This window comes from Rhinolophus sinicus, chromosome 2, assembly GCF_057876585.1.
Source record: "Rhinolophus sinicus isolate RSI-liver-muscle chromosome 2, RSI-T2T, whole genome shotgun sequence".
Taxonomy (NCBI): Eukaryota; Metazoa; Chordata; class Mammalia; order Chiroptera; family Rhinolophidae; genus Rhinolophus; species Rhinolophus sinicus.
Window position 1 is genome coordinate 17,646,374 of NC_142502.1, and position 12,024 is coordinate 17,658,397.

Consider the following 12,024-nt stretch of genomic DNA (forward strand, 5'->3'; position numbering starts at 1 on the left):
ACAAACTCTAGCCTTTGTGGAAATAAAATTATCTTTACTGAGATCAGGTTGACATTTGTACCACTATTTTAGAGTTACATAAAACAATGTCAAATGACAATATACTTTCAGAAAATGTAAAATGTTTTCTTTTTTTCTGTCACTTTCAAATAACTTTAGAAAGTAGAATCAAATTAAGTCTTGTTGGAAAAAAATCATAGCTACACTCAAAATAATTATGGGAAATTTACATTCCAAATGATAAATTTTTCTAAGTGATATGAGAAAAATTATATAAATGAATAACACTTTCTTAATTAGTATAAGGAATACAGTAAGCGACATCACATAACACTGTGTGTCTCTTCAATCAGTTTTATCTTTTTCTCTCACTATAAAATTAATACTACTGATTAGAAAATTCAAAAGATGATAATGCTGAACAAATTTATTTATGCAGGATGATAGATAAAGGTAGATCCTGTGAGTAACTGGCACATGGAAAGTATTTAAAAGTAGGTTTTGCATCATTGCATACGTGAGTGAACAAGTGATTAGTTTATATCTTTCCTAAATAATGAAACATTGAACGGCTTAAGTGGAGGTATTTTTCATTACTCCTTTACTCAGCTACCAAGTATGTGTACCTTTACCATACACTGTCTATAATATGGAATTTGTCTTTTCTATCTCTCAGCCACCCTCTAGACTGAGATCTTATGACTTTACACCAGAATTCTAGTCCCTGTCTCCTAATTATATAACAGGTGTTAAATTTCTTTACACTCTAGAGTGACATGCACACAATTCCCAAGATCATTTGAAGGGCCTGTGGGCTCCTCAAGAGAAGGGACCAGGCCATTCTTTCATTGTTTTCAGATCATAGTCATCAAGGTACAGAAATGTGCTAAGAACACACTGTAGGCAGCCAAGGAATGAGTGTTGAATTGAATCTTTTTCCAAAAAGTCATTAGGCCACTTAAGGAATTTTAGTGCTTCCCTATTCCAATACTTTTGAAATATAAGCTCTTTGGTCATGCGTTCACTTAGTCGCCAGTGCTTGTTTCTGCACCTCACTTTGTCTGTTATTAATTTCTTACAAAAGTCTGACAAATAAGGAAGAATATCCTCTGTACCAGCAGTCCCTATGTATGTCCTCATAACTCCGTTCTTTTTAAAATTTGCTTTCGAGGAAGGTTTCAAGGAGAGTAGATATATTATCAAATTTGTTTTTCATCTGACTTGCTTTTTATAAGGATTGTTCTGGCTGCTGTGTGAAGAATATACGTTAAGAAAGGCAAGAGAGGTAAAGAGAGAAAAGAGAGTGAGCGAGTGAGTGAGTGAGTGAGTGAGTGAATCCCTGGCTTTCACATAGAACCATATAGAAAACAAATAAATATATTTCAGTAAAAGAATGAGTATTCCCTTCCATTTCAAATGTCACCTTTCTCCCATAAGTTCATGTGTGTCACTGCTTTCAAGAGCAGAAAGAAGATCATAAGCTCCAGCCAGTATTTCTGGAGCAGTAAACCCTTAGACACACTGCATTACTTGGAATTCTCTAATAATTAAAATACAGTTGGTATTTTATTACTTATTAAAATTTGATTTTGTCCTCTATTTCTTATCTATATGTTAGATATGTTTCATTTAGATATAGTTTTTTTTAAAAATTCTTAAGTTATTGTGTCTAACTTGTGTTCCAATCGCCCCAATATCATGAATAGTTTGATATTACAGGTCTTTATATCAGTCATACTGTCATTTCTTTTGTGTGTAGTATATACTCAATAACTGAAGTCTTTTTTTTATTTGTTATTTTTGTGAGAGTAGAATGGCCCAGAGCCATACGAAGTTTTGATATTTCACTGAAAGTGTCCTTGAAGGACGAAGGCTTGCTAAGGTGCAGGATCTGTTGATTCTTTGTACGTCCTGTGCTATAGTGCTATGTTTATTGTCAGTGAGATTAGGTGACCTGCTGATACGCACAATGCTGTGATTCAATTACATATACACTGTAGGCGTCTTAAAGTATTTATGCCATAGGAAATCAAGTGTTCAATTTATGACTAAGTTTCTAAAGTAATTTATAAGGGGTTTTTTAAATCAAGGCTTTATTTAGAAAAAGAATGAAAGAAAACAGCATCAAGAAAATATAAAAGGAAAAGTAACTAAGAATCAAAGGAAGCAGGAACATTTTTCTTCTGAAGGGAAATTCCTGAAAACTTAAACGAAATAAAGAAATTGGGTCTCCCCTCATTAGGACTGTAGGAGAATCAGCTACAAGAGAGAAGAGCTTGCTCTGCCCTCCTGAGGCCCCACAACACGCTGTGTGAGAGCTTGGGCTCTAATTGCTGCTGTGCTTTTCTCCAGCTATACTATGAGTTCCTTAGAAGAAGAGACCATGTTTAAGTTTCTTTGCATTCACAGTGGTAGCATAGTTCTTGGTGTGTATTAATTACGCAATAATGTATATGAATAAAAAGAGAAATAATATAAAATATGACATAAACAGAAGAAATGGAAATGAAGACTGTGAAGGGAATGAAAAAAAGAGGAAATTGAAGAGAGCCTTGCAAGAACTAAATAAAAATATCAATTTAGGGAAACCCCTTCATTGTAATTGATTATAGAGAAAATGTAATAAAAATAGTATAGGACCACAAAATGATTACAAGAGTGGACATATATTGCACCAGCTATGTGCCAGGCATTCTGTATAGAATGACACTAACCCTCTCAACCCTTCCATGGGGTGAAGTTAATTGTGTGCATTTTTCAGATGAGAAAACGGCTGCAGAAGGGATCAGTGCCTGGTGTAAATCTCAGTCATATTATCTCTAGTTATTCCCAAGAGCTGGGCTCTTCCTAGTGTAATACTTGCTGTCAGGATGATGACATGCCATGCTGAGAAACAAAATCATACCTCAGAGGTTGTCAGATATATGTTCACGTAATCAACCTTTGTTTAGTGGCCAAGTGTTCCAGACATGGTGCTATGTATGCAGACAAATAAATAAAGAGACCTGATCACTGAGGTTAAGAAGCTCAGAATCTAACATAATGGGTTAAGTATACTGCTAAAAGGAGGACGAAAAAGCTTATGCATTCATTCACTCACAATGTACATTGAGAGTGCCTACAATGTGCCAGGAACTATGCTGAGGCTAGAAATAATCAGTGAACAAAACAGAGACTATCCCCATCCTTGAAGAGCTGTGATTGCACAGGGCTTTGAGAAAAGTGTAACAAGAAAGCGGAATAGGGTTCAGGGTAGGGACCAAAGTGAGGCAAGTAAGTGTAGCATCGAGGGACCACATTTAAAGAGGCACACACTCTCCGGGTTGTGCAAGTACCTCCTCTCTCCCCATACTTGCAGAACTTTGATAGTAAGTGCCTCCTTAAGATCTGTACCCTAGCTACCTCACTTGCCTCATGTTGGTCCCAGTCCTTATAGGGAGGCACCTGGAACAGGAGGTGAGGGTGTAGGGGGGTTGCAATTTTGCATATGGTGGTCAGGTGAAGACATTGCCATTTGAATACAAACTTGAGAGCGGGAAAGAGAGTACACCCTGAATATATCTGGTGGCAGAGTGTTCTAGACAGCAGAACAGCTAGAGCAAAGACCGGCATATGCATACGATTGCCTTCCTACTCTACTGTTCTGCATGAACATTATACCTCAATACATGTTTACTTCGAAAATGAAGGACCCTGTTTCTGGTGCAGCCCCTGCCAACACACGGCAGCCCTGCTGTACTCCTGCTCTGCCCCTGTCCTGTGAATCACAGTAGCTCCTATCAGGAATCTGCCCCCAGAAGTACTGGACAGGCTGGGTCCCAGGTAAAGGTGATTACCAAAAAGGTCAATAACCAAGGAGACCAGCATAGATACTGGCCAGAGCGTGAGAGGTGAAGGTGTCATTATTGCTCAGAGCAGCTCTGGATAAATTAACAATAACTCTAAAATTTCTTATTATGACCAGTGCTTGCAATGTTTCCTCCTCATCCACAGAAACTATAGCAATTTCATGCATACACATGCACAGAAAAATACAAAAAACAATGTTTCGTCCTCAACTTTGGTCCAAATTTTAGCCAATATGTTTTCAGTAGCTGGGGCAGATGGCATCGTCATTATGTAATCATAAGCTTCTCAGATACCGAATTTTGTTTATATTCCTGTGGACTATTTATATCGAGAACCTGCCATCCAGCTGTATATTCAATATATAATTAAATAATATATAATTATGCGACCATAATTATATAATGGAGGAGCCATATCATAGTTTCACTGGTTGCCAATCTGGTTGCATTAACTATGAACAATTTAAATGGGTAGTTTGCTTTGATTCAGAAAAAGAGAAAGCTGAGATGGATAGGACAGTTATGGTTGAGGATGTTATTGCTAACTTTCTCATCTGGTCTTGTGGCTAAGTGGAAATTGTCCTTATTCGTAAACATAAGCTCAGGTATGAAGGTATGAAGTTTCATGGTATTTGTACCTCACTTTTGAATGGTTCAGGGTAGAAAAATAGTTAACCCAATTCTGAAGTCTATAGTTTGTAAGATATGTGTAACTGGGCTTTTGTCCACATATATAAAATGTATTTTACTACATGACACTATGGCGTGTGCAATGAGGAACCATTTATGATACATTCCATGTTCACCTAATGTCTCCAGAATCCACCTGTCAGATTGGCCAGATGAGAAAATAGGAGGAAGTAACAATTTCTCCATTCTCCATGCCAAAACTTCCAGCCCCAAAGCCATCATTTTGGAGTAAAGAATCCAAAGAACAACATAAAGGTAGAAAAAAATATAAGAGACGAGAAGGGAAGAGAAAGAACGCCAGCGAAAACAATTGGCAGGATCCTTTTCCCTTGACTTCTAGGCTGATTTCTTTGTCTCTGTCAAACTCTCCCAATGCCTCACAGACATTGTTTCCTTAATTCTAGATTCTGGTCCCCCAGCATTTTAAATGGAGATCTCTGTTTATAATTTTATTGTGAATTATTGAGAAAGTAAGGGTTAGCAATTGAAATTTGCATTTGTAGGAAACATGCCAGTTCATATAATGAGACACAGTTGAATAACATGTGGCTGTGGGATGATAAGCGCTTGGGGTTGGCTTTAAGCCAAGCTCTGGCACTTTCTACTGAGAAAGCTTGGAGCCAATGACTCAACCCCTTTGGGTCTCAGATTCCTCATCTATAAAATGGGGGTGATAATACCTGCTTTAAAAAGGTTGTTTGAAGGGATAATTGACATGATGTCTGTAAAGCATCTATTATTGTATTTGCACGAGAATATGCTTGATGAATGTTAGTCCCCAATCTCTATTGCCTTCCTTCTTCTTTTCATGTTCCCCTCCTTTGTCTTCCTACCCCTTCTCACCTCTTACCTGCCCTTTAAACACCAAGGAAACACAGTGGCAGACTTGGTATGGGAGAACAACACACGTGCCAGGCCTTTGCTGTTTGCTTGCATATCCACTGTCCACTTTTTCCATGTTGCTGCAGAGCCTCTTCCCCTAACCTGTCTCCTAGGCCCTTGGCCACTGGCTCTTGGAGAGTTCTGGACACTTCTGTGAACCCTACCTCAGTCTCTATCACTGTTGCCCCATCTTCTGGCATCTCCAGTTGTCTCGCTCCTGTGGAATAGGCACCCGATTCCAGAACTGCCTCCATGGCATTAACCACAGCAGGAGCCCTGGTGGGACCAGACAGGGGACCCACAGAGGCATCTGCTCCCCACAGTGCTTCCAAATCTGAAGTAGGGCCATGTAATAGAACATAGACACTGGCTTCCCCAGTAGCTGCCTAAATGGGATTTTACTTCCCGTGAGCAAACTTTCACCACAGGAAGCAGAAAATAGGATGGCACAGGTGCATCCATTCTTCTACCCTCCTTGTTTCAATAGATAGTTTGAGTGGCCTGTCCAGGGATCTCTGTGAGGCTGAGCGACTAGTTATGCTCAGTGAAACAGCATCCTGCTCAATAATGCATCCTATTGGCGGTGGTGGTGGTGGTGGTGGTGGTGGTGGTAGTGTTTTCCTGCCATGTCTCACTTTCCTTTTCCTCTCACTCTTGCACCTCTGGGATTCTATCTCCCAATAATGCACTAGCACTTCAGCGTTGCTTGGCTTAAAGGGCTCAATGGAACCTGAGCTAAGTACCTGGGAACTACATTATCTAGGCTTTCTTGCCGACCACCTTCCGAGAGCGTTGTCAAGATGGAAGGACCTGAAGAGAAGGAGGAAGGAGAAGCCATGATTTCCACCCAGGGGTGGGAGTGATTCCTGCAGGTGCTCATCTCTGACTTGCTTCAGTGCCCTCTTTTACTTTTATTCCTAGTTTTGTATATTAAATTTCCTCTGTCAAACCACGTGGCATGGGTTATTTTTCTCCTGACTGAACCCTCACTAATATAACACACAACAACACAAAGTTTGATTTTATCTACCTGTGTTTGTGGTATGGCTAAAATCAACTTCTCCCTCCATGTGACATTATACTTATAATATATTATATTTATATTTCTAAAAATCAATAACAAAAGAAAACTAGAATGTTAACTAGTTCAAAGCAGTTGCCATAAGAAAGTTCTATGGGCTATCATAAAAGAAGTCAAATGGTTATTTTAGATGGCAGTTGATATTTAGCATTTTAAATGGCATTTGATATTTAAGATGAATACTCCTTTCCTAAAGCTTATGCTTCCCAGTTAATACAAGTGCAAGTCCTACAATTGCCTTGTAAGGTGCCTCTCTCCCATCTTTGCAGTGGCTTCTGAGAGATCTGACTCCCTGCATCCTGGGCCTGGTAGGTGGCAAATTAGTCGTATAAGAATATGAGTGTGGTTATTTGGGAAATGAGATTCAGATTTCATTTTTTTCCATACCCCCCCCCCCCCGGGTACTTATGGGAAACGAACAAACATCCCCCTCTCACTTCCACTCCAGGTGCTACTTTCCTCCTGTAGGGTACACAATATTTCTAAATTTGTGCCCAAAGAGATTTGCATGTATAGAGAATGCTTTGTAACAACTCAGCAATGATTTCTGCAACCTCCTTCAGTAAAACTGCATGGGCGTAATGCAAACGTGATACCAGAAATACTTCAGTATCTGTGCACAGAGATGTATGCAGACAGCCTTTCCTCTGAACCTGGGGCAGGCGGGTGGGGGAAGTCTTTCTTCTGAAAGGCACAAATGGGGATACACATGGTATTTGAGCCCCCATTCACGGCCTGCCAGAAACCAGAGTCATCGGAGGGAATTGTGAAAGGGAGCTGGAGTGCGGTAAATCTTTGGGATAATCTGTTTTCTCTTTCTAGGGTTTTTTGTTTTTTGTTTTTTCCTCATACTCTGAAAAACCCACCTTTGTATTTTCATAAACTGTTCCATAGCTATTGTTTCAGTGTTACCACCCACACTAGAAGGGAGGCCTGAGCCAAACATGTGACATCCTTTGGGTCGCAGAAGTGCATAAGCCCAGGGCTTCTGTATTCCCATCATATAAGTTTAGGTCTCAGATATCCTACTTTCCCCATTATCCAGAAAAGATGACAAAAGCAGAATCCAGTGGTCTGGCATCTCATGAGAAGGGGAAGTTTTGGGCCTCTGGATTTCAGAAGATGCATTCCTACATACCAACAGACAGTCTCATGTGAAAGAATTCCATCAGGACAAGAATCAGAATGAATTCTTGGGGAGAAGCCAGGCTAACATACATTCATAAACACTGGTTTGGCTGGAGGCATGCTTACACTACTAAAATACTTCATCACTGACTAAAAACTAATGGTATCTTCAAGCATCCTGGACGTGCCATACTCCCCCAGCCTTGTAGGACCCCCTCACCCAAATCTTCCCATGATCCAACAACTCCAGGATTAACTGTGGGCGTGACAGGAGGCTTCCAGTACCCTGTCACAGCACTGGAATGCACTCCGTTCTGACTGGTTAGTTGTCCTGACAGTTATTAAATATTTTTAACATAACATCTGCAGAGGGAGCACAAGATATTTAAAAGTAGAGGGAAGTGTCTCAGAAGTTTGTGTCTTCCTCAAAGCAGCTGGTGTCACTGAGAGTCTGAGGACCTCAGGCTAGCTTTCCTCAGCACCAAAGGTGTTGCAGGTTCCAAATCCTCCACCTTCTTTTGTTGGTAAAGATAAGGCTTTTCCAGTTTCCACACCAACACTTCTTCCCATGACTAGACTCTTGCCCTACGTCCCCTACGTGTACTCATCTGGGCATCTCCCCTACGTGGGTGGTTCCGTCTTCCTGAGAATGGCACAGCAGCATGGCGAGAGAGCCAGACCCTCACACAGCATCTGCTCCAGCTGTGCTGTGCGACATTTGTGTGACAGTCTGTCTGTGCCCAGAGATGAGTCACAGAGAATTAGAGAGGGAAAGACCATCGGGTCATTTAACCTGTACTCCTGCCAGTTCACAATCACTCCCCTACGCTCCGTTTCCTAGTACATCATCCAGTTCGGTTTTACATAGCATGGGATATGGAGAGCTCTGTTTCCATGCCTTCTTCACGGAGAATTCTCCCTAGCATGTGCAGCCAAATGCTCAATATTTGATGTTTATTTCCTCCACTCTTGTGTATACACTAATATCATGGTTAGTCACTTGCCCCAAGCTGAAAAACAAGCATCTGAGAATAATTAGAAAGTGAGGACTCTCTCTTGGCTAGAAAACACACTAGTTTCAGGAAAATCAAAGAATTTGGTGGAGTCATGAGAAGCCCTGCTTCTGTGTTACCTCATTTGAACTTCTTTTATTTTAGTTATATGTTTATATAGCATCGTTAAGCTTCTGCTTTCATTAACAATAGCTAGCTCTATGACTAAGCAGTATCATTGGTTTTGGTTTCCATGCTTACTTCTGTTTCAATTTTTAATTCGATTATTCACCCCCTGGCTTTCTATGTTGTAGTGAAGATCCCAGCTCATCACTGTAATTCAGGTGAGGACCACTCTAAGCATTGAAATGGTTTGCCTATTCCATTTCCTAATCTTTCCTTGTCTTTTCCATTTCAGCTAAACACAAACACAAAGACAGGAAGCCTGGTCCACCCTTTCTGAACCGTCTTGTCTAAGAAAGATGGCTCCATTTATGTGCAGGCAGGGGGTGCACTGCTGAACACCGTCCAAGAATGCATGTGTGACTGGCTCACCTTAATTTGACCCTTTAAACAAGGCTCGCTGCATACAGAGCGCACCATTCCGCTCTTGTTCATCTGGATTTTGTAGTCGTCAATGTTCAACACCCCTTCGTGCCAGGTTCCAACATGTACGTAATCGTAGCGATTAGCTTCAGTGTACTGCAGGTTCATGATGTCATATCTATGAAGAAAACAACACGTGTGTCTCGGAGAATATGGACATGATGTGGGAAACAAAGACATTTGGTAAATAGATAATAATGAGGGAAGGGACATGAACGCTAGAATCATCCTACATCCCAACGCCAGCTACTGTCAATATTTTAGTGTATTTCTAATGTTTCCTCTGCTTTTCCAAAGCTTACATTTCATTCTTCAGTCTGTGTGTTTTCCATATTTGCTAAGGAAGATATTACTCTTATACCTTCTCTCTGCTTATTCTCAAAAACAAAAAAAAAAATTCTACGTGTGCTGAGTGGATCATCCTCTCCTCCAAATCATTATTCACTAAGTTATGTTTTTGAACAAGTAGCAGTTCTTGAAAACATTAATTTCTTAACTAGATTACTTTTATCCCAACTTTCTTTTTCACATTCAGTTGCTATTTTCATTACATTGGATTGAAAGAGTTGAGTTTTAACACGACCAAAGCCTATTTTAGGGGCTAAGAGAGCAAGAAATCTGAGAAATGCATCTTTAATTAGCAAGGATGTTGGGGATTTAACATCTTGAGCATTGACATTTAAACTGGTCTCTTCCCTGATTAGGACAAACATTTCTGAATCCAAATAATCGGTATAAGCTATAACAGAAATTTCAAATGCCGCAATGCTACACAAGGGCAAAATCTACATTTGGAAATCTTCACTGCAGCCAGAGTGTGTTCTGGGGGCCGGATCTCATCTTTTCTCAGAGCAGGCAGTGGAGAGCATCTCCCAAAGCAATGGAAACAACACAGGACTTGGCCTTGGGATGTGTAACCTAGATTCTCTTTCCTAACATTATAACAGTAGGTTGAACTACTTAGAAATGTCACTGAACTCTTTAAAGCTCTTGGGCTGCTTGCGAGGATCAATTAATGTAAGGTATGTAAAAAATCTATTTCACAATTGGGACAAATGCCTAGGTAAGGCAATATCACTGTATCATTCATATGTGTATTTCTACGAATGCCCTAAAATACTCTGGTTATTTCCATAACCGTAAGAAAACTGAAGAACATCTTTGTATTGGCATCGCCATTTATCGCTCCATCATTGAAACTTTCCTGGCATTCCTCAGTCTTCTCTGCATGTTGCTATTTACTCCAAGTAAATTATAACTCCTGTGGCAGTTTCCCAGAAACACATGCCAGATGCACTCCCTTCCTGGTTCTGTGAAGTGGGATTGGGTTCTGTACAACCTGTGTAGAGGTCCCACCTCCTGCTCTAGAATATGAGAAGCATGGTCCCTTGCTCTTTGCATTCAACCCAAAGAAATAGATGGCAATTAACTAACACATATTCCTCTTCCGGCTCTCTTCCTCCTCTCTTCTCCTTGCCCAATCCATCCTGGAAGTCCTTCTAAACAGGATTCAGATTCAGAATCCTTGGCTGAGCACTGCAGGAAGCTACCACCAATCCATCTCAATGGGCATCTGAAACCTGTTGGCTGTATCTGGCCCAGTTCTTCATCTCGACAACTGAATCCTTTACTGGCTTTTCTGCCTGCTCTTAGTGTACAAGTGCATTTTGTCACCCATAGGGAAGCTAGTGGCTTCTCTACAGCCAGGTTCTGGCACTTTCTATAAACAGCATTCCCCTAAATGGGAAAGGGGAGACTGGGAGAGTGAAGGAAGTGTTTTCCCTACTTTTCCTGGTGAACACACCTTACCAAGAGTGAGATGAGAAAATGGCACACCTGGACCATATTCTTCATCTCCTGCCTATTCTGATTTTTGGCTACGAAAAGGTTCTTACTTTCCTGGATGCTGAGACATACTAGAATGTTCTACAGAGTAGCTGTCTAAGTAATGTCCATGTATGTGGGTATTAATGTGGGCTGATGGCTCAGTCCATACTAATGTACACATCCAATAATTTTCTATTTTAAACTCATGGTTAGAGAACTTGCTGTGAATGTTTGCTTTTTCATGTCTTTTAATTTTTAGGTTTTACTCCATATTACATTCTTAAACCTCCTTACGTACTTTCAATGAAGGTTTAAATGCACTGCTACCTTTAGAATATTGTTTTTCTATAAATCAGTTCCCTAAGACTTTTATTTCTTCATATAGGAGCAGTCAGTTCACACTTCATTAGCATGTAGAAACTGAAAACCCTTACAATATTTTCATATGAAAACACGTTTTTTTTTTAAAGTCCCAAAAGCCAGAGGCAAAAAAAAAAAAAAAAAATACTGAAAGACACCGAGGGAAAAATACTGATTTACTAAAGAGAGGCCTTCCCCGGGCTGTGTGCATTAATAAATGCCGCTCTTTTTCAGGACCCCAGAGTCCCTTCCGGGTATGTTGACATTTATTTGGACTATCCTTATGCTGTAAATCACAGCTTTACAACATCCTCTCAATGCATTCATTTTATTTTGCACGATGATTAACTAAAATAATTAAAAGAGGGTCCAAGGCATGAATGGTGTTCTGATAGGAAATGGAAGCAAAGGGAGGTGGTTGAAACAGAAACTGACCACAGATTAAGATGACCAATTTCAAGCATGAGGAAATAATCCTTGAAAAGAGACCCAAGGGGAAGTTCATGATTTAAATATGTAACTAATGATGGGAGGAGAAGCAAGCTGAAATTGTGTGCCTATATTTTGGATGACTTACAGATAGAGAGGCGAAGAGGAAATATTATCAGTG

The 12,024-nt window shown here is 40.2% G+C and overlaps 1 protein-coding gene across 6 annotated transcripts in view; it reads right to left on the reverse strand.

Moving 5' to 3' along the window:
• The window catches only part of GRM1 (glutamate metabotropic receptor 1), a 336,860-nt gene that overhangs the window by 52,691 nt on the left and 272,145 nt on the right, over positions 1-12,024 (reverse strand). For all 6 annotated transcript variants that reach the window (XM_019744493.3, XM_019744494.3, XM_074333687.2 and 3 more), the window contains exon 6: positions 9,177-9,345. In XM_019744493.3, coding sequence (XP_019600052.3) covers positions 9,177-9,345 — 169 coding nt within the window. The remainder of the gene's footprint in view (positions 1-9,176; positions 9,346-12,024) is intronic.